Genomic DNA, 21,102 nt, shown 5'->3' on the forward strand with positions numbered 1-21,102 from the left:
GTGCTCCACCGTGAGCGACGCAGAGATGGCTGAGGCCCAGGGCCAGCAGCGTGTGAGGCTGACCCGACCCTGTCCGTTCTCTCGCTAGCTGTGTGACTGGGTTCGGCCCGGCGTCTGGGAGCCCGGAAGGCGCTCGGAGAGGGGCCTGCAGGTAGGCCCGAGCCCCCCGGGGATGAGGGTCGGCCGTGACCTCACGGTGCTCCCAGCCCCGCGCCCGCAGACCGGGCGCTCGGGGACGTCCTGCCCTCCCTGGAGCACCGGCCGCTTCACCGGCTGAGGCCCCCGCAGCCCTGGCCCCGGGCGGGTGGAGGGCTATGCTGAGGCTGTGGGGCGGTGGTCGGGTCCTGTGTTTCAGGCAGCAGAGAGGTCTTCAGCTCACGACAGGCTGGTCCGTGTGAGGTGTTTCATACGGTTTAGCCTCCGGAGGAATAAGTGCTGCTTCCTGGACTGGAGTCGCGTCGCCGCTGTGACTCTGTGTCCCCGTCGCCCGGCATGGTGTTTGGTCTGACCTCGAAATGGACCCTGTGCTCAGTTGCCCCCCTGCTGTTCGGGTCCCGACTGATGCTGCTCTTTTTTTGGATTCAGGAAGGTGGAGGCTCAGCGAGAACTGATTGCCAGTCCGTCCAGCGAGCCAGGGAGAAGAGGCAGAGAGGTGCCGGGAGCCGCTTGGGTGAGGCTGCGTGTGCTGGGCCGGGGCGGTGTGGGGACCCTGGGCAGGGCGCCTCTGGTTTTAAGACGTCAGCCGCTTTGTGGAGTTTCTAAAGCACAGGGTGGACTGCACAGTCCGTGCTTGTTTGCGACCTCGTCCGTCTGTCCGGGGTGCCTGTACCTGGTGCCTGTGAGGCTGTTGCTGGCTTCCTCAAGAAGCACCATGTGAAATATTTAACTACAGATTATTTCAAAAGCATCGAGAGGAGTGTAGGATTCGCGGTACACTCGTCTGTTGGTCTCTTCTTTGAATGACAATAACACGCTCTTTTCCGTGGCTTTCTTCACGTAAACACTGCCCTGTGGTGCCTGCCTGTGGTCGGTGTTCACTGTCACGGGGGAGGAGGCCCCCTGGTCCTCGAGCCCCGGGGCGGTGGGGGCACAGACGGCACGGCCCGTGGAGACGGCGTGGCCGGGGCGGCGGCTGTCGGGCCGTTTCGTTTCCTTGTTGTTCGTGTTAACACTTGAGCATTATCTTTTTAGAACTTAGGACATTTAGAAACATACCAGACAGGGTCATCACTTGGTCAGATGTTACTAGCTTGCCTTTCTTTCAAGCTGGCTTCTAGCGCGCATCCAGTTCTCAGTCATAAAAGCCGTGAGCGTTTGTGGGTCTGTTCGCCCGGGTCGCCGGGGTCGCCGGGAGGCGTTGTGCCTCGGGCCTCTCACGTGTGTGCACCCCCGCCCTCGCCCTGGCCCCTCCCCTGTGTGTGTGCCCGCGCACATGCACACACTTGCTGCAGAGCTGGGGCAGTGTGTCCGCAGGCCGGCGGGCCTGTCAGTGTGCAGGAGGCTGTCACGTGACCGGAGGCTGTGCCCTGGCGAGTTGGGCGTGGGGGCTCCGTACGGCCCCCGAGGCCCGGGCTCTGGGCCTGCCACTCCCTCAGGGCTGCAGAAGACGCTGACGTCCACCCCGCTCACTTTCAGCTAGACGACTTCTGCTCATGCGGGAAGGTCAGCAGAAATGTCCCCGAACTTACCGTGTTCAGGACCAGGAGCCTGCTGGCTTGCTTGTGCCCTGCAGGGGTGGTCGGCTGTGTCTACCTGCTCAGTGATTCAAGCACTGTATGGCTTTCCAGACGGAGCCTGCCAAGTGTCCAGGCTTCCCACCTGAGGCAGGGGGCGCGTCTCCTTGAGTGGGAAGGCTCCCACCCCTACCCCCAGCTCGAGGCCCGAGAGCCCGCAGGAGGAGGAGCGTAAGTGCGCCTTCCCTTTTCCAGAGCCCCGGGCCAGCCGTGCGTTTCCCCGGAGCCTTGCTTTTGGTGGAACTGCAGACATGTAGAAACACGCCTTCCCTGCCGGGGTCCAGCCCCGGTGGATCCAGGGAATTAGAAGGGTGGTCGGAGTCGGTGAGGAAAGACTTATTTATTAATATAAGATTAGATTAGGAAGAAATAGTGTAGTAGGAAGATTAAGTGGAGAGAAGAGGCTGATTAACTTGGGTTATGTGGAAAACCAATAAAGTTCCAGACAAGGAGCTTCTACGTTAGGCTGCCGGCGCCCGTTTGAATATCGGAGAGTGCCCTGCCTTGGGCTCTCTCTCTCACGGATCTTGGAAGCCGGGTAAAGTAAGTAGACACAGTGAGCCTCCACGTCCCAGATGGGAATTCAGCCTGAAATTAGAGTAAAGAGGAGACGCGGGGGAAACCAGTCCAGCGACTGGCTCTCCTATTGTCCTTCAAGGCCTTTTATACTTTTGGTTATACAGAGATCGATGGTTAATACAAAATTACGTAGCGTTCGCAGCCCAGAGTCTTTCTGCATATGTTTTTGTATACAGAAGGTCTCAGGTGACTTACATTATCCTCTGGCCAAGAGGCTTGTTAACACTTTTTGGCTCTCCTCCTTAATGAATGCTAATTTCATTTCCCCTAAGTGTTTTGCTTTAATCTGCATCTCCTTAAAGCGCTAAAGTTACATCTCTATAGAACAAAGGCGCAGTGGGTTATAACAAAGAAGGTACTTAACTCAAAGATCTAATGTTGCTAATACCAGGTCTACTACTTGTTTTTCTATATACCAACTATATCTAAAAACAAAGGATATGAAAATTTGGCAGCAAGTATAGGCTCAACAAATGAAACCTTTAATCAGTCCTATTCTAGTGATTTTGACTCCTCGGAAGCCCCTACATTCCTAGGATGTTTTAAGCTTCCTGTGCCTCCTGTGGTCAGGAGGCCTCAAACAATCACACGCGCAGCTGTACGAGTCCTGCAGGCAGGCTAGAAAGCCATCAGAGGGGTTTTTGGATTGAAACACTCTTTCAAATGCAGAAGACTAAAGCCCTGAATTGACTTTTTCCAGAGAATGTCAGAAGAGTGGAAAAGCAGGCCGATTCTTATTTTAGGGGGGTGGATGCTCAGGAAATTCCAGGGGGAAAACCTGAGGTCCGATTAACCTTGCCATCAGAGCTCTGCCACATGACCTCGTCACGGGAGGAATTCCTCATGCGGGCTCCCGACACTCCCCTGAGCTTTGTCCCTGGCCACGGTGCCTGACACATCACCTCGCCTCCCCCGTGTGGACCTGTCCTGAGATCACGCGTGTCTACACGGCTGGGGAAGGGCCGGGCCATGGTCCACTGATGGCTCGGATGTTCTCTGCATGGGAGAGGGGCCCCTGGGTGAGAGGGGAGAAGGGGGTCCCCGAGTGTGAGAGAGGGGAACGGGGCCCCCCCAGGTGAGAGGGGAAGGGGCCCAGCTGAGCACCCTCCATGCCAGCGGCAGCAGCTCCTCTGGCAGTGACTGGCGTCTGCGGGGCACAGGCCCTCGGGTGGGCTGAAGGTGTGCTGGAAGGAGGGTTTCTGTGATTTCGCTCAGTCAAGTGTGTACTGACCTAGAGGGCAAAGCTGACCGGGCTTGAGCTCGTGAACACAGGGACGTGCTCGTCTCTGACAGACGCTGGGCTCGTGTTTGAGCCCCGTGGACCCACCCGTCACCAAGAGTGAAACAGGCACTCGGTCGTAACATCTAGAAGAACCAGGGGAGTTCAGCTCTGATCTGTACGTGTGACTTTCTCTCTATTCTCCCATCTAAGCAGCACGTGTGCCCACAGTTGTGCGTGAAGGCGGGGTTGGATCCCAGCTGGGGTCTCAGAGGCGGCACGGCTTGTGCCGTGTCATCAGTGTCAAGGAGAGAGGGGCTCAGACTCACTGCATCTTTAGATGTGACTTGGTGATGAGTAGGAGACACACGTCGTGTAAACGTTGCCTACTTTAGAAAAAAGTTGGCCGTGCTGGGTCTTAGCTGTGGTGCACACGGGCTTCGCTGGGTCACACGGGGTGCACATGGGCTTCGCTGGGTCACACGGGGTCTCGGCTCTGGTGCACACGGGATTCACTGCTCCACGGTGTATGAGATCTTAGTCCCCCAACCAGGGATTGAACCCCCACCCCCTGTATTGGAAGGCAGATTCCTAATAACCAGAGACAGCCCCACATCTCGTCTGCTGCTAAAAGTGGCTCCGAAAGGTGCGTCGCCGGGCCGCCTCCGTTCGCTCCGGTGGCCTCGTGGCGGGCTTCCTCGACGCGCCTTGAAGCGCGCGTTGGCGTGCCAGGTGTGTCCGCTCGGGTGTGGGATGGAGTCAGACCCCACGTCATTTTGCGTTCGTACCATGCGGGTTCATCCAAAGCAAATGAGCTGAATCTGCAGCTGCAGAGTTGGGTTGAGGTCTGTTTAAAACACGTGAGCTTTTTGTTAAAAAATTGTTTCGACAACAGTCTCCAAGCTCACACAGACACGAGCTGTCTGGGAGCACGCCGGCAGTGCCCTTCTCGACGCGGCAGCAGGGTTTCCCCTTTGATGTTTCATAGTTAGCAGTTTAATATGTCTTCTCCTCGATGGGTTTGCACTGTTAATAACTGCAGCGGTAACTCAGCTTTTCAGATGAAGAACCTTCACTCCTGGAAAGTGCATTTAAATAAACTTTAAAAATAAGCAGGATTCCCATTTATGGACATGTTTGTAGCAGGGAAGTGTGCTGGGGTGATGAAGACTTGCAGGCCTGATAGGGACTCCCGTAAAATTCCAGCAGAGGCCAGAATGTGGACCTGGAGGCTGTGCGGGGGCTGGGGCGGGGCGTCTGCAGTGAGCCCCCACAGGCGCGGCCATGTCCGTGGGGAGGCTCGTTTTCCGTGCGAGGCTGTTCTGTGCCCATGTCCACCAGTCGCCCGGGCACCTCACCCTTGCACTCCCGCACCCGAACATGTCTGCCCGCCCCCTGCTCCCCACGCCCGTACCCACTCCGCCGTCCAGGGTCAGGGAGATTGGGCAGTGGAGCCAGCTGGGGCCGTGTTCCTGTGTCAGAGAAACCCTTTCTGGGGTTAGGAAACGCTTCCTGGTCAATGTTTTTTTAAGTGTATTGTTATAAAACCAAGACAGTGATGGTTTTTGTGACGGAAGTTGGACCGAAACAGCCGCTTAGCAGGTGTTGGGAGTGGGGGTGGGGAAGGCAGCCTCCGTCCGTCCTCCTCCCGAGAGCTCTGTGCTCCACGTGTCAGGGACCCCGAGTGCCCCTGGCTGGTGGGTGTGCAGGGTGAGGCGGGGTCCACTCCAGAGGGCGGGGGGCCCGAGCACCGTGTGCGTGGAGGACGCAGGAGGACGTGCTCTGTTTCAGGAGCCACTGGGGAGTCTGCACCAGGCCTCGGGGAAGGGGACGTCTGCGCTGGCCCGGGAGCCTGGCTGTGGGGCGGCCTTGCCGTGCCCAGCGCCCTGCCGTGTGTCCAGGTACAGCTGCTGCAGGTGAGAGCGTGCATCACACAGACACACAGACACAGAGAGACGGACACACAGACACACACCCAGAGAGAGACACAGACACACACCCAGAGACACACTCACCCAGAGAGAGACACCCAGAGACACAGACACAAGAGACACACACAGATACACACCCAGAGACACACACACCCCCAGAGACACACACACACACACCCCCAGAGACACACACACCCCCAGAGACACACACACACACCCAGAGACACACACACACACCCACCCAGAGACACAGACAGACACACACACCCAGAGAGAGACCCACAGACAACACATCGAGACACACACACACACCCAGAGACACACACAGACACACACCCAGAGACACACACAGACACACACACCCAGAGAGAGACCCACAGACAACACATCGAGACACACACACACACCCAGAGACACACACACCCAGAGACACACAGACACACACACCCAGAGAGAGACCCACAGACAACACATCGAGACACACACACACACCCAGAGACACACACAGACACACACACCCAGAGAGAGACCCACAGACAACACATCGAGACACACACCCCCCCAGAGACACACACACCCAGAGAGAGACCCACAGACAACACATCGAGACACACACACACCCCCAGAGACACAGACAGACACACACCCAGAGACACACACACACACACCCAGAGACACAGACAGACACACACCCAGAGACACACACACACACCCAGAGACACACACACACACCCAGAGACACACACACACACACCCAGAGACACACACACACACACCCAGAGACACACACACACACCCACCCAGAGACACAGACAGACACACACCCAGAGACGCAGACAGTACCCCTACCCCCGCCTGTTGTGCCGCAGCGTCCACACTTTTCCTGGTCAGGATCTGGGCTCCTGCATCTGGCGGGACGCGGTCACCTTCAGCCTTGCCTTCCGGGGCTGGCAGGGGGGGAGGACGCGTGGCTCTGACCCCTGGCGCATCTTCACTGAGCGCCTCTGTGTCCGTGGCTGTGGGCCTCGGGGCTGAGCAGGGCTGTGGGAGCAGGGAGGGCAGGCAGCCGGCCGCCGGCCCCAGTCAGCGTGGGCCTCGGGCCTCCCCGGGAGACGGGCTGGGCTGGCGCAGCCGCGTCCGGGGGGTGCCTCCTGGGGCCGGGGTCCCTGACGTGGTGCTCTTGCTTCCGCAGGATGACCCCTCAGGGGACGCGGTCTTGCCCCTGGCGCTCAGCCCGCAGCCTCCCGCCTTCCACCCCCTGCTTGCTGTCGACCTGCCCGTCTACGTCCTCCAGGTTCGCTGCCTCTGTTCTCCGGGTTGGTTGAGCCCCGCGCAGCTTCGGCTCCCAGGCTCGTCCCTGAGGTGGACGCGCCCTGGGCCCCGTGGCCACCTGGCCGGGGTGTTTTCTGGAGATGGGGGTGAGGGTTTGAGCAGTGAAGGCTGAGCCTGCAGCTCAGGCTCACACGTCTCAGTGGGTGAGGTGGGGTTCACATACTCAAGTTCACGCGTTCAGGCCTGTGAGAGTTGGGCTGGCCGGGTTTCAGCCTGTGCAGAGATAGGCCCAGACAGGGTAAATGGTTTGCTGGAGTCAGGGGTTAAGCTGTGTGTGGGTGGCAGTGGATAATTCAAATTTGGATAGATAAGGGTGACCTCTGTGTTTTATCAGATTTGAAACAGATATGTAAAAGTCAGACAGTAACTGGTTTTCTTATATTCAACTTGGGCTGTGGTGTTAGAGGTGGACAGTGGATGGAGCTTGGAGGCCCCTGGTCGCAGCACCTAGAAGGCCTCACAGCGTCCCTCCTCCCGCGGGGCGGCCCTCGTCCTGGGCTCCTTCCTGGGGCGGTGGGGGGTGGGCGGTGATCAGTGTCTGTGGTGGCCTGGAACCCAGTGCCAGGGCGGCTCCCTGGAGGTGGCGGCTGGGGCCCGTCCATGTGGGGCCAGCCAGGGCAGGGAGTCCTTCTCTGAAGAGAATGGAGCCCGTCCACGCGGGGCCGGCCGGGGCAGGGCGTCCTTCTCTGAAGAGAATGGAGCCCGTCCACGCGGGGCCGGCCGGGGCGGGGAGTCCCCGCTCTGAGGAGATTGCGGCAGGGACGGAGCTGAGCTCGCCTGTTTTGCTGGTGGCAGAGTCTTCCCTGAAATGACACATGCTGAAATTGGGGGAGGGCGAGCTCCCCGCTGTGCTTGCTTTGCAGGAGGTGCTGCCTGCAGGAGAAGGTGCCGTAGGACCCGAGGACATGCCGTGCTCGGGAGGTGCCGCTGGTCTGCGGGCCTGGCTGTGACCCACCCTGCCGGGCCGGGGGCGCTGCTGGGCAGCCAGGCCCATTCTTCAGAGGCTCCGGGGCAGTGCTGAGTGCCTCTGTCCCGCTCTGTCAGGGACGGTTGGGGCTGGGCCTCCCGCCCCAACTGCGAGAGCAGGTGCTGGTCTCCCTGCTCTGCTGAGTGCGGCCCCTGAGGACGCAAGGGGCCCCCAGCCAACAGGCCGAGGACACGGGCGGCCCCCAGGCCCCGCGGCAGCCCCCGCACCGGCCGATGCCGAGTTAAACTCACAGAGCGAGCTTTCTTACTTTTTATTTGGGTGTCGGTACCTCATGGCAGCCGACAGTGGTTTGCAAGGCTGTCCTCCGAGCACTGGGGCGCATGCCGGACCCTGGCCCTGGCCCGGGGCCGCTCAGGTGTGCACGCGTGCGTGTGCTGGCTCTCAGTGCGCAGCCCGCCCTGCGAGAGGACACGAGCTGTGACTGCGTGACTGCCCGCTGCAGGGTGGACGCCGGCCCCGGAGCCGGTCCCCGTGCCTTTGCAGGCGCTGGCGTTCAGGTGCTGTTGGTTCTCACTCTGCTTTCTGTCTCCTGAGGCGTGGGCCTCGGCCTGTGGGAGTGACCCCGCTTTCCATGGTGGCCCCCGGTGTCCTGTGGGGGAGCGGGTGGGGGGCTGCATCCTCATTTGTAGGTGGATCTCAGCCGCCCCACCAGCACCTCAGCTCCCCGCTTGTCCAGAGCGCCCTGGACACGCAGCCTCCGGGCCAGGGCTGGACCTTTGTCCCCCTAGGTGCTCGGGACCAGCTTCCGTTTCCCAGCACTGAGGTCCCTGCTGCTGTTCGGCCCAGCTCTTTGTGCGAGTGAATAAAAGTTTTTGTAGCCGAGCCAGAAGCTGGGTATTCTTTCTCTCAACCGAAGCTCTTGCATCCTCTCCTTGTCGTGGTGTGGGGCCAATCTCCTCCCCTCAGGGTGGGCTTGGGGTCTGGTCTCACCTTTACCATCCTTTGGGGGTTTAAATCTAAGAACAGGTTTCTGATGACCAGGATGCAGGGAGCAGAAAGGGAGAGCAGGCCCATCCCCGGAAGAGTAGGGAGGATGGCCTTGCAGGTTGAGGGGCCCGCCCCCTGCCACCCCCCCCCCGCCACCCCCCCCCGCCACCCCCCCCCCACCGTGCCCTGCCCCCGGCAGGTGTGTGCTGGACAGAGGCCGCCCCAGCCCCGGGATCGGGCCTGTGGGCGCGGGGGAGGGGGCTCCCGGGCCCCTAGGAGGGTCCAGGTGCCGGGTCCAGGGGGCCGCCCGGCTGCACCCCAGTCTGCAGCAGCCCGTGGGCAAGGAAGCAAAGTGCCAGCAGGCCGGTGCCCAGCAGGTCGCCAAGCCCTGTGAGGTACGGAATGCAGTGGTCATCTGGATCCAGGGCCCGCCGCCACGCCAGCCGGACCGCCACGTCAGCCAGGTGCAGCAGGATTGTCACCTGTGCGGGGAGAGGCGGGGTGATGGCCACGTGGGAGGGGCCGCGGGCCTCTCGGACGGAGTGCAAGGGGACGTGCCGTCCCAGGCCCCATGCCAGCCCTGGCTCCCCTCGGCCCGAGGCGCATCTCCACCCGGAGCCTCAGGCCAGCTCTCCCTCTGAGGCTCACTGGGAGCCTGTGTGGAGGTGCCCTGTGTGGTCAGGCCTCAGGCCCTGAAGTCGCTTGTTCAGGCCGTCCTTCCCCGGTGCCACTCTAGACAGGCTCCCTGCCTGCCCTTGGGGGTCAAAACCGTGCCAGCGCGCCCTCGTGGGGCTGCCCCCAGGGCCTCGGCAGGCGGGCTGCCGGCAGAAGCCCACAGGCCCCTGTAGGAGCCCCTGGCTGGCCCTGCCCATCGCAGGCCCCACCCTCCGCCGCTGCGCTGACCCTGCTGGCGAGGCGTGAGCAGTGCCTCTGGACACGGCCCCTGGGCCAGACCAGCTGACCGAACCTCTGGGAGGCGGGGACTATGTCCTGCTTGTCCAGGGACCCCTCCCAGGATGGGGCACGGTGCCCGTCCTCACCTGGACCAGGCCCGCCAGCAGGTACAGGAGCACAAAGGTCCTCTCGCTTGGGACCGACTGGCCCTCCAGCAGGGAGACGATGGAGAAGAAGGCCAGGTGGCCGGGCACCACAAGCACCAGCAGGATGCGGGCCGACGTGGCGTTGATTTCTGCGGGAGGCAGGGCCATGGCTCAGCGGCGGCTGCAGAGGCCTGGGCAGGAGCCTGCAGCGCGGTCACGGAGCCACTGCGTGTCCTCCCCGCGGGTGTGGCCAGCACTCCTGGGAGCTGGCGTTGGAGCGAGAACAAGCAGGATTGAGGCACAGCAGCAAGCAGGGCGACTAGGAGGCGACGCGACCCGCTGTGACGGGGGAGGTGGACGCAGCGGCTTCTGGAGGCCACCGTGCGGATGTGCTGGGACCAAGGCCGGGGCCCCCTTGGCACGGTCCTCAGCAGCTGTGCGCGCGGCTCCAAGGCTGCGAGACGTGCTTTCCTGCCAAGACTGCAGGCTGTAGAGCCAGCCCATAATGTGAGGGTCTTGTCGGGCAGAAGGGGGTCTCAGTGAGAGCCAGGCTCCATCTGCGCTGAGTTAACACAGCGTCTCATCAGCTGGCTGGGGAGGGCGGCACAGTCGCGTGGACGCAACCGTGAAACACCCTGGAGAGGCTGCGCCAGACCTCTCCACGGTGACAAACTATGAGGCCTGATTGTTAAAATGGATCTTTTAAAAAAAGAAAAAAAATTACAAAGGGAAAAGATAGTTGTTACTATCGGCAGGTGGTGTAAAAACTCAGGAAAATCCACTGAAAACTAAGAGCTACACGTGACACTTCCCCCCAAAAGCCACGTGCTATGCCCTGACCCCCTGAGGTGGAGTTAGAGGTGACGAGGTCACGGGGTGACCCCAAAGGGTGACCCCCACCCCGTGGAGCGCTGGTCCCTGCAGAGGTGTTGAGAGCTCGTCTGCGCACGGGTGGCAGGTCAGACAGGGCGGGGCAGATGGCCCACCCCAGGGCCTGGATGCCACGCCTGGGGCGCAGGGCCCTCCCCTGTGCTGGGGGTTGGGCCTGGTAACACAGACTCCAGTGATGCCATCCTTGAAAGAAACAACCACATGGTTCCTGGAAGGCCCCGGACCCACCTGAGCTGCAGAACGTGGAGCAGGGGTTGGGCCAGCATTTCTTCATCCAGAGGGGCAGGACCCCGGGCGTGCCCCACAGGTGCAGGTGCGTGGAGATCCGGCTGGTCTGAATGGCCACCAGGTTGCCTCCAACACCTGCAAGACAGCCCGGTTTCCCCTGCTTGACGCCTGTCTCAGAGCCTGTCCCCTATCTTAGGTTCAGCTCCTTCAGGAAGCTTCCCTGGCCGACTCAGCACTTGATCTCTTCTCTTTCCCTCGAACTTGACCACATGCCTCATCTGGCTCCAGACCAGGCGGCCGGGACCTTGCGAGGGAGGCGTCCAGGCAGCAGCAGGGTCCCCTTGACAGGGTGCCTCTGAGCGAAGGGGGCGTGACCAGCAGCCTCGGGGTTCAGTGGCTGACGCCTGTGTGCAGGGGTGGGGAGGGAGGGAGGGGTGGCCTCGGGGGGCCGCTGGAGGAAGGATCCAGACCGCGGGCAGGCACGTCTGAGGTAACGTCAAGGCCGGAAGGAGAAGAGATGGGGCGGGGCAGGGTGCACGCAGCTGAGCTGGGCTTGAGGGGCTCCTGGCGTTGCAGGGAGCTGAGCGTGCCGGGCCCAGAGGCCATGGGGCTCCTGCGGGCGCAGGTCAGGGGTTGGCCCCTGGCCACGGCCCCTCCCCTATTCTGTCACCCCAGCCCTGGAGGACCCCTCCCAGGGTGGAGACCCACTGCCTGGGCTGCTCCGGAGGACTCGGAGGACAGCTGGGGCAGAGGGGCCTGCAGATGGAGCCCGCGTGGCCCACTACCTGCGCCCCTCACCGCTCCCCGCCGCCCAGCTCGTCTCCCTGTGGGGCCCGGTGCTCCCCTCCTGCAGACGCTGAGCGGGGACTCGGGGCCTCCAGGATGTGAGCCGGGACATCGCAGCCTCACTGCGCAAGGGGAAGACAGGAGCCTGGGGTTTTCATTGCAAATGTCTGAAAACATTTCAGTGCCGTCAGTGAATCCAAAAGGGAGGCCGCATGGGGCCACAGATGCCAGCAGGTGGGTCTGGGTGCCGGCCGGCAGGCTTGGGCTCAGCCCTGGCCCCGGGGGAGCCCCTGAGGACCGCAGCCTGGCCTCCCAGCTGCGTTTGGGGCCGAACCTGCACCCAAAGCCCCGAGGTCACTGCTCCCCCAGCCCCTGGCCCCAGGGCCGCTGTGATGGCCACAGCACCTACCACAGATGATGGGGGCAAAGACGGCCATGCCTCTGAACTGCGGCCGGGACAGGGTCTTGTTCAAGATGAGCCCCCCGAGGCTGCGGGCAGACGGCAGACCGTTAGCGGCACGGGCGCCCTGTCTTCCCCAACCCAGCCTCCTCTGCACCCTCTGGACCCCCGTGTGCATTTCCACCTGCGACCCGAGTCCCGCCTGTCCAGGACGCCCACCGAAGATGTCACCCTCTAAGAACACCCCAGACCCTCCCTAGGCCCCCGGACCCCCCAGAGATGCTGCCAGGGCCTGGCTTGCGACCCCGCGACCTCAGAGACCCCACGGCCTCCGCTCCCCTCCCTGCGAATCAGCCAGAAACTCACGTCAGAGAGGAGGGGGCGCCCTCCGCCCTGAGGGGCCCACCAGCAGCCGTGCAAGGGGATGGCGCCCACAGAGCCGCAGTCTTGGGGCCCGGCCCGGGGCTCCCCGGGGAGACGGGCGGAAGGAACGCGCACCTGCTGACGAGCATCGCCAGGACGATGGGGAACCAGCCGAACTTGAGGATCCTCACGACAGGCGGGTTCTGCTTGGCGACGAGGACGCAGGCGGGGGTGAGCGCCGCGAAGCCCACGAAGACCAGCGGAGTCAGGTACTGGCTGTCTGCGGGGGAGGGGTGCGGAGCTGGGGTGGGCCCCGCCCCGGCCCCCACCTCCCGCGAGCCGGGCGGCTGCAGCCTGCACTCTGCCCCGACTCCTGACCGCGGCCAGCACTGACCTCGGCCCCTCGGGTGCCTGCTCCCACCACCCACTCAGCTGGCCGGGACCTCAGGCCTCGGGCGCACCTCTGTGTCTGTAGAAGAAGCTGCTGACCACAGCCAGCAGGGAGAGCGTGGTGAGGTCGCCCAGGCTGGCCGCGATGGGCGTGGCGATGTTGTCCGGGTTGACCCCCAGCTTCCGCGCGCCGACCACGATGCAGACCATCAGCGTCCCTGCGGGCGGGGGCGGTGAGCGGGTGGAGGCAGCCCGGGACCTCACTGCGCCCACCCAGCCGTTCCTCCGCAGGGTCAGGCCCTCCAGGCTGCGACTGCCTCGTAGCTCCTGCGCTTGACCCCAGAGCAGCCCCAGCGCTGACGGCCCTGAAGCATCAGGCAGGTGGTTCCGCGGCTCCAAACCCCTGGGGACCCTGGGCCTCGGGGAAGACCCGAACTCAGGTCCTGGGAGGTGCGGCGGCCTCGAGGGAGGGGTCTTGAGCCTGTAGTGGCGGTCCCCCCGCCCCTCCCTCCAGGGGCCGGCTGCACTGCGGCCCCACCCCAGACCCCGCCTAGGCCCAAGATGTGCGGGTCCAGGTCATGGTGGGTGCGAAGATCGAGGGGCACCCCATCCCCTGCAGGACCCCGAGGGCCACTCACCCAGGGCGCAGGCCGCCAGGGAGGCGGTGAGGACGCTGCTGGCACACAGCACCTGGGCCTCCACCACATCCAGCCCCTGGCCGGAGGCCAGGCCCAGCAGCAGGGCTGCCACCGCCGCCAGGAGCCCCACCACGGCAGCCTGCACCTGCGGGCGGGGACCAGGCTGAGGCAGGCCCTTCCTTCCCCCGGAGCGGCGGCCAGCACCCGCCTCAGCCTGATGCCTGGCCCACCGCCCCGACCTTCCCCAGCGACCCGTGTTTATCTTGGGTCAGCTCCCCTCTCGAGGGTCTGACCTCCAGCAGCACCCCCATCCCCTGGGGCCCCAGGACACGCCCTGGCTTGTACACAGAATTCCAGCCAGCATTCCACGATGGCACCCGACAACTCATCCTGCATTCAGGTGTCACAGAAGCGAGCACCTGTGCAAGGACAGGCGAGACAGTTTTGAGGGAGAGGATGGAAGTGGCGTCTCATTTGGGCATTTTCATTATGAGCATGTGTGTTGGAGCTACAGGAATGAAAACCGGGTGGCTGGGCAGGAGACAGACCGGCAGGTTGGCAGGACAGCAGGGCCTGGGCAATGAATCGTGAGTGGCCGTTCGCTGTGATAAAGGTGCATTCCCATCAGGCTGGAGTGAACAGGGAAGAGGAGCCGCATGTTTGCTTGGGGAGAGGAAAGGATCCTGACTTGTCGTTCACACACGTGTGCCTGAACACGAAACCCTAAGCTGAGACACGGAAATGTGGAAGACTGTGTCTCGGCTTTTGGGCTAGGGAAGGCCGCCTCCTCCCTACAGCATGCCAAACCTATAAAGAAAGCTACAGATAAAATGTATATTGAGTGCCAGGTATGACTTGTGTGACAAGAGATGGCACAGAACAAGGACCGGGACAGACTGGGAGAAACCACATCCCTCACGTAACTGGTGAAAGGCCCCCCACCAAGGGACTTCCCGCTGGGCCAGGGGTGCCCTCCGCGCGCCTGATGCAGGGGCCGGGAGCTGGAGCCATGTCAGGCCACCGCAGCACCTTGTGCAGCCAAGTGATTTGTTTAAAAAAGATCCGCGTCCCGAGCAACGAGCCCGTTTCACAAGTCAAAACAGCCCTAATGCTAAACGGGCAATCTGACAGGGTGACGCACGAGCGTTAGGACGGTGACTCGCAGAAAGGAAATGCGTGCGGCTGAGAAACAAGGGTCAGGTCCCCTGCGATCCTTCCGGGAGACATCTAGAGCTGTAGACGGTTCTTACCCTGTGAACTTGGCGGGAGTTCTCTTCAGAGCACCCCCAGCACGCCCAGCGCACTGTGACTGCAGGCCGCCCCCCGCCCCACCGCCCAGGGTGATGGGTGCGTCAGGCCAGGCCAGGCTGGGTGGGTCTGTACCGGCCCCGAAGAGCCGGCCCCCAGTGGCTGCACATGTGTCCTGCCAGTGACATTCTAGGCCATACCATCGTCGAAATGCCAGTTGTCAAGAAGTTTAAATGTGGTTCTATATTTTTGTGATAAGATATGCTGAAGTTATCCAAAAGCTTAACTATGCAGTGTACAGCAGCCTTTATGCTTTGATATTAAGCTTTTTAGAAAAACAGCAGGCAAGATTGCATCCACGCTACGCTGGGACTGCGTGCCCACCCAGGGCCTGCCTGGAGCAGGAGCAGATGGGATGCTGGTTAAGGAGGATTCAGGAGGAAACAGCCAATGAGCGTCACCAAGGCCACCCAGACCCAGACCCTGAGCCGGGGACCCAGGCTGAGCCCCAGCCACGGAGCAGGCAGCCTGTCGGTAAGCGGCGGCCTCGCCTGCAGGCCTGCGGTCCTGCTCCAGGTTCTGTGTGTGGCCACAGGCTGCCCCGGTGGAGGAACTGGACACAGACACGTCCTGTCCAGAGGCACACAGGCCCGCCTTGGACGGAGACTGCAACCCCTCCGTGAGGAAGACGCATGGGTTTGCAGTGACGAGCGTGGAGCGTTCAGAGGCCAAGAGGAGGCTCACCTGCACGAGGGCCAGGTTGCTGCTCACCACCCTGTACTGCTCCTGGGGGTCATCGACCTGCCCGGTGTTGGCCTGGGCGGGGAGAGGAGACGATCTGAGTCCCCTGGGCGTGGCTGAAGGGGTGCCCCCTCCCTAGAGGCCCCAGCAGGTCAGTGGGGGGCCCCTCACTGCCGCCAGAGCAGATGGTCCTGCCGGCTGTCACAGGGCAACTCGAGCAGGGGGGTGGGGACACAGGCCCCTGGAGACCAGGAGCCTCTCGCCCCAACCTGGGCCAAGCGTCCTGCTCAGGAGATGTACCCAAGCCCCTCTTCTCTGTGATAAAAAGTTCAGGTCAGCAACGCGCTCCCTCCTTGAGAAGCCGTCGCTGCTCCCAACATCATGGCCTCTGCCGGCCAAATTCAAGACAAGCTAAGAAAAGGTTCAAAGAAACTGCGTCTCTCGGCCCCTCTGTACTGAGCTCAGTTACTGAACGCTGACTTCTCAGTCCTTGTCTGTTCTTTTCCCAGTAAACTCTCCAGGTTGAGAAAGGATTGGCCTTAACTGTCTTTTTCCTTCCTTGGATTGGAACACAGGAAAGAACTTTCAGGCTTTTATTTTCAAATAAATTGAGGCTTTAGAGTTCCAGAGTTCTCGAGAGCCCCCCAAACCCCCATCGCCCAGCCTCCCCTGACTCACGGCTCACGGGCTGCAGGTCAGCCCCCAGCTTCATGACCGTGTCTGCACCGCCCAGCTTCCCAGCTCTGTCCCGACCCCAGGCGTGGCGTGGCCGCCGAGCAGCTGTCACGACCATCCCTGACCCCACTGGGCGCTCAGAGCCGAGCCCCTCGGGCAGGCAGGGGCGCTCACCGCAGTGGAAAGCCTCGATGCCAGCGTCATCTCCAGGTTGCCCTTCAGGCCCACCAGGGGCGGCACCAAGGTCAGCAGGTCCTTCATCTCCGTGAACACGGGCCAGTGCTGTGGGGATGGGCCGGGCTCAGTCCAAGCTCGCGGACTGCGTGTCCCTGCCCCGGGCGCCCTCCCGGGGCCCACCCCTCGGGCTCCCCCTCTCCCCACGTGGCTGCCCCGCTGAGGGCTGCTGGTCTTTCTGCGGGACTTCCACTGCGTTTTTCTCGAAAGCGCTCCATCTGTGGAAGTGGCTTATTTCACGCAGACTGTAGCTTCAGCGCCGGGGCTTCACCTGCGCCAGACCTGAGCGCGTGCTGGGATGGCGGTGTCCCTGTTTCTCAGCCCGCCCCTCCCCGTGTCCGTGTCCTGGGGACAGAGTCTAGCCCTCGTTCCCGCCTGTAACCGCAGTCTGACGTCCGCCTTCAGCCTGACTGGGCTCGGCCTGTGCGTCACCGCCCCTTTCCGGCCTTCTATACCTTTACAATCGAAGGGACTTGTTTCCTCCCCCAGGCAGGAAAGCTGCGGAGTCTAATAACCACCTCTCTTTCTCAAGACGGGCACAGGCGTCTCAGGCCCCACGGGAGTCCCCTCCTCCGCCCGCCCTGCATGGACTCGCCCTGTCCACCCGGGGCCGCAGCACCCCCAGGCCGTGACCTTCCACCCCAACCCCCTCCTGCTGGGGATCTCAGTCTTCCCAAGCCCACCCCCCACCCCACAGGGGGAGCAGGAGCTGAGGTGTTGGCCACGGCCCGTCCTCTCCCCAGGGGCCATCTGGACCAGGAGGTGGTCGCGGCCAAGGAGGATCGGGAAGTGGGGTGTGGACACGTCTGGGCAGGTGACCTCCGGGCACTGTGCGAGGACAAGGCCAGCGACGCCAGGCGCTGGCAGGACGGAAGGCCAGGTCCAGGGGAGGGGCCGGCCCAGAGCTGCATGGCCTGCAGACCCCCAGGGGGACCCTGGAGCCGGGGGGTCCTGCTGTCCAACCCCAGGGCACCTGCCTTCTGGCCTGACATGTGCCCCGGCCGTAGACGTCCCCGGGCCCCCCGTCCCCCTGGGCTCCACGCCTCCAGCCCCCAGCTACCCTGTGGCCTTCAGCCGCACGTCCGGGTCACGTGGGCCCGAAAAGCGGCAGGTCGAGACGCTCAGCCCTGATGACGCCTAGCTGCGACTCCAGTCCCGCACAAACACGCTCACATCCCACGGACACACGCAGGAACAGGCAGGCGGGCGGGTAACCCGGGCTGTGAGCTCTTGACCTGGCCGTCTCACCAAACTGAGTGCTCCGAGCAGTCGCCTCCCTCCCGTGCTGGTCCTCGTGAAGCAACATGTGGTGTGTGTTTCAGAACAAAGAGCCAGGATGGAGTCGAGAAAGCTTTGCCCTCAGCGTCTGCATCCTGGTGCCCTGGCCAGCCCCTCTCGTCCACACGCAGGGCCCCTCACCTGCAGTGCCTGCTGCTGCTCACGGCCCCAGAAACACCACCCTGAGGCCCAGCAAAGTGCCTGCCAAGTCTCCAGCCTGCCGCCGCCCTCCCTGCCTCCCTGCTGCCCCGTGTCTGCAGGGGCCCAGCGGCCAAGACACAGACGCCAGGACAGCGGGGAGGCTTCCGTCTGCTTGGGGTTCAGCCAGATAGGCCGGGGGAACCGACGACAAGTGGCCTCGCCCACCCGCCCAGCACGCGACTCCCCCTGATCTGAGAACAGACACTGCCCTTGGGGCTCCCGGCGCCCACGTGTGCGGTTAGCCCCGGAGAGGCCTGGGAGGGGCCCCGGGACCGGCAGTGAGAGCCCACAGGGGCCGAGGCCAGGGCTTAACCTCGTTCCGTGGGAAGAGATGCCGACTCACCGCTTGGGTGGAGACAGTCTTGGGATGATACCAGCTGACACTCCAGCGCCTCACAAGCCTCAGTCCCCAGACCCCGAAACGGGCTCCCGGCCCCAGATGGCGCCGGCGATCCCGGCCCCGGCCCGTCACACAGCCACCTGGGGGCCGTCCATGGGGCTGGCTGTCAGGCCTGAGGCTGAGCGTGCGTGGCTCCAGGCAGCACCGGCCGGCACACCCCCCCCACCATGCGAGCTTCCCCCTGGGAGCCCCAAGGCTGGGCCGGGGGTGGGGGTGAGCAAGGAGTGCGGAGCGAGGGAGCCCTCACGCCGCGTCCGCCAAGTGGGGAGCGGGGAAAGGCTGTGATCTCCAGGGCTGCTGGCCCTCCCGGGGGTGTGTGCTCTGGGCCTCCTCCTGGACGGGACCCCAGAGAGTCGGGAGGGGCATCCTGCTGTCCAGCCAGGCTCTTCCAGCTTCCACAGGAGGGTGACCTGGGAGGGGGGCCCGGGGGGCAGCTCCAGGGAAAAGCAGGAGGCAGGGACCCAGCTCCAGCTGGCAGCAGTTGAGCAAGGGCATCATCCAGTGGGCACCGTGCACTGGGCTGGGCGGTGGGGATGTCCTGAGAGCCTCACTCAGAGCCGGGGCCCCCAGGGGGCACGTCAGATGCCCCTCAAGCCCAGGGAGACGGGACGCCACCTGATGTCCCCTTGCGGGTCGACCCAAGTCGTGTCTGTGCACACAAGGCAGTGTCACGCACACGCCACCCCCCAGGTGAGAGGTGACCCCCCACCCTACGTCCTCACGGTCGTGCCCAATGTCTCCACGACACACACTCCCTGCCTCTGTGACCCAAAGGGGGCTCCCCGGGCTCCTGACCTGGAGCACACAGACCCCCCAGCCTCCCAGCAAACACTCCGGTCGGAGATCCCCAGCTCCACGTGCCCTGTCCCACCTGGACCCCTACTGGGCTCAGCACCCCGCCCCCCCGAGAGGCTCCCTGACACCCTCGGGCCACCAGGCCAGCCCCACAACCCTGCCCAGCTCACAGGCAGAGAGGCTGAGGCAGGGACGCCTGTCGATCCACCTTGAGGGGGGACAGAGGCAGGACTCGAGCCCCCAGGCCCCGCGTCCGAGAAGTTCCAGCTCCCAGGCTGCGAGTCCACGCAGGCTGACCGTGCAAGGGTGTCAGGCGCTCTGGACCTCAGGTGCCCGCGTCCCCAGGGGCACCTGCCTGCCCTCCCCCGAGCCCGGACCCAGCCCAGCCCTCAGCCTGCCCGCACGCACCTGCACACGGTCCATCAGCAGCCCGGCCGCCACCACGCCCAGGCCAGACAGCAGCACTGGCCCCAGGATCTGGCCCAGGATTCTGGCGGCGGGCTCGGGGGACGCCCCCCGGGGCCAGCGGGCAAGCTCGCAGTGCACGCCTCGCAGCCTCCCGCCCTGGAAGCGGAGCTCCAGGCTCAGCCGGGTGACCACCATGGCCAGGCCGGGACAGCCTCCCCACGGGGTCGACGCAGGCAGAGGTGCCAGCCTCAGGGGCGGCCCTTACCACCCCTCGGCCAAACCCGGAGCGAACAAGTGGGGAACAAAGGCGGCGACTCAGCCTGGGGCCGCTCATGCCGTGCACCCCCGCGGGCCGGGCTCTCCCCCGCCAGGGGCCGCCGTATCCGCTGCGGCCTCCCCCGGCTGGCCGCCCACACAGACACTCCCTGTCCCCCCGGAGCGACCTTGATGGCAGCCAGCTGCCCGGCCCCCGCTGGCCAGGGCTGCACCAGGGAGCCGGGCCACGTGAGGCCAGCCTGGCTGAGAGCGTGCGGGCCCCGCCCCCAGGCAGCTCCGAGCCCCTGAGGCCTGTCACTCCCCCAAGGTCCAGGGGCTGCACCCACGGCCACTCAGCCCTGGTGGCCGGGGCTCACGGCCCCAGCAAAAGGCGGCACCCGCAGAAGAACGTGGGCCTGCTCTCCCGAAGGACGGAGACCCGGAAGGGGCTTCCAGGGCCCGGGCTCGTCCTGACGTGGGCAGACCAGCCCCGACCCCGACCCCAAGGAGAAGGGGTCCTGACATGCAGAGAATGAGGGTCTGCTGGGCCTCCCACAGGGGCCGGGGCAGCGTCCAGGCCTGGAGGCAGGCTCAGCAGGGTCAAGGCCACAGGCTGCAGAGCCTGGACCTGCCCACGGCAGTTCTGATGTTGGCCAGAGGGGTCCCCGGGGCCAGCCAGGCGGACGCCACGGAAAGGGGAGTGGAATCGTGACCGCAACGAGGACAGGATGCCCCACCCGCAACTCACAGGGTGAACGTCCGCCGTGACCCCGGCGACACCTCGTGCCCTTCACGGGCCCACAGGCCACAGCCCGTCCATTACCAGACCCTCAAGATGTCCCTGGGACGCCCACCAAGAAAGGACGGCTTCCGAAGGCTCTGAGATGGCCTGGCTCACAGCCACCCCAGAGAGCAGCCCGGGGAACCAACCCTGATCCAAGTTCGGCACCCCCCGACTCCTGTGTCCGCCTCTGAGGTGAGGGTCAGCGTGCCCACATGGGCAGGGGGCTGAGAGCGCGGCGTGTGTCTAAGGACAGCGGGGCAGGGGCTGAGTGTGAGGCCACCGTGTGCAAGACAGACCCCTCTCGGCCGGCCCTGTCTGGACGCTGGCCGCCCCAGTCCCCAGGCCGGCAGCTGAACCGGACCCCCCGCAGCCACTGGTGACCACCTTCTGGCCCCAGCACCTCCTGGGCTCTCTTTCTAGTTCTGACCATGGTCCAGCATCGTAATTCACCTGTGATGGTGCACTGTGGGCCTCTGAGCCACTCCCATCAGGACGGAAGAGGAGGAAATAAACAGCCATTTGCGTGTTTCGTGCAGGAAGAGGCCCCCAAGAGAGCAGTTATACATCGTTACAACAATGTTTCTCATTTTTGTTCAAAAAATAATGAGAAATGAACACATACACACAAGCAGTGAACA

At 63.6% G+C, this 21,102-nt stretch overlaps 2 protein-coding genes across 23 annotated transcripts in view; one reads left to right on the forward strand and one right to left on the reverse strand.

Annotated features, from left to right (window-relative positions):
• Positions 1 to 8,604, forward strand: part of ZXDC (ZXD family zinc finger C) — a 23,624-nt gene extending 15,020 nt beyond the window's left edge. For 3 of the 12 annotated variants that reach the window (XR_011445974.1, XM_069560668.1, XM_069560675.1), the window contains 5 exons: positions 89 to 151; positions 586 to 670; positions 5,323 to 5,447; positions 6,655 to 6,756; positions 7,658 to 8,604. Coding sequence is in view for 10 of the 12 variants with exons in the window: in XM_069560668.1 (XP_069416769.1) it covers positions 89 to 151; positions 586 to 670; positions 5,323 to 5,447; positions 6,655 to 6,756; positions 7,658 to 7,744 (462 nt within the window). In the remaining 2 variants the exon portion in view is untranslated. Of the gene's footprint in view, positions 1 to 88; positions 152 to 585; positions 671 to 5,322; positions 5,448 to 6,654; positions 7,154 to 7,657 lie in introns of those variants that run through there. The other 9 variants (XR_011445975.1, XM_069560671.1, XM_069560676.1 and 6 more) reach the window with 6 other exon arrangements.
• The window catches only part of SLC41A3 (solute carrier family 41 member 3), a 23,534-nt gene continuing 10,447 nt past the window's right edge, over positions 8,016 to 21,102 (reverse strand). For 4 of the 11 annotated variants that reach the window (XM_069560680.1, XM_069560679.1, XM_069560686.1 and 1 more), the window contains 7 exons: positions 16,284 to 16,391; positions 15,438 to 15,509; positions 13,446 to 13,590; positions 12,879 to 13,025; positions 12,553 to 12,697; positions 12,064 to 12,143; positions 10,099 to 11,003 (listed from right to left, as the gene is read on the reverse strand). In XM_069560680.1, coding sequence (XP_069416781.1) covers positions 10,495 to 11,003; positions 12,064 to 12,143; positions 12,553 to 12,697; positions 12,879 to 13,025; positions 13,446 to 13,590; positions 15,438 to 15,509; positions 16,284 to 16,391 — 1,206 coding nt within the window. In that variant the 3' untranslated portion in view covers positions 10,099 to 10,494. Of the gene's footprint in view, positions 9,192 to 9,749; positions 9,899 to 10,098; positions 11,004 to 11,141; positions 11,822 to 12,063; positions 12,144 to 12,552; positions 12,698 to 12,878; positions 13,026 to 13,445; positions 13,591 to 15,437; positions 15,510 to 16,283; positions 16,392 to 19,425; positions 19,646 to 21,102 lie in introns of those variants that run through there. The other 7 variants (XM_069560681.1, XM_069560687.1, XM_069560677.1 and 4 more) reach the window with 5 other exon arrangements.

The sequence above is a fragment of the Ovis canadensis genome, chromosome 19, assembly GCF_042477335.2.
Source record: "Ovis canadensis isolate MfBH-ARS-UI-01 breed Bighorn chromosome 19, ARS-UI_OviCan_v2, whole genome shotgun sequence".
Classification (NCBI taxonomy): Eukaryota; Metazoa; Chordata; class Mammalia; order Artiodactyla; family Bovidae; genus Ovis; species Ovis canadensis.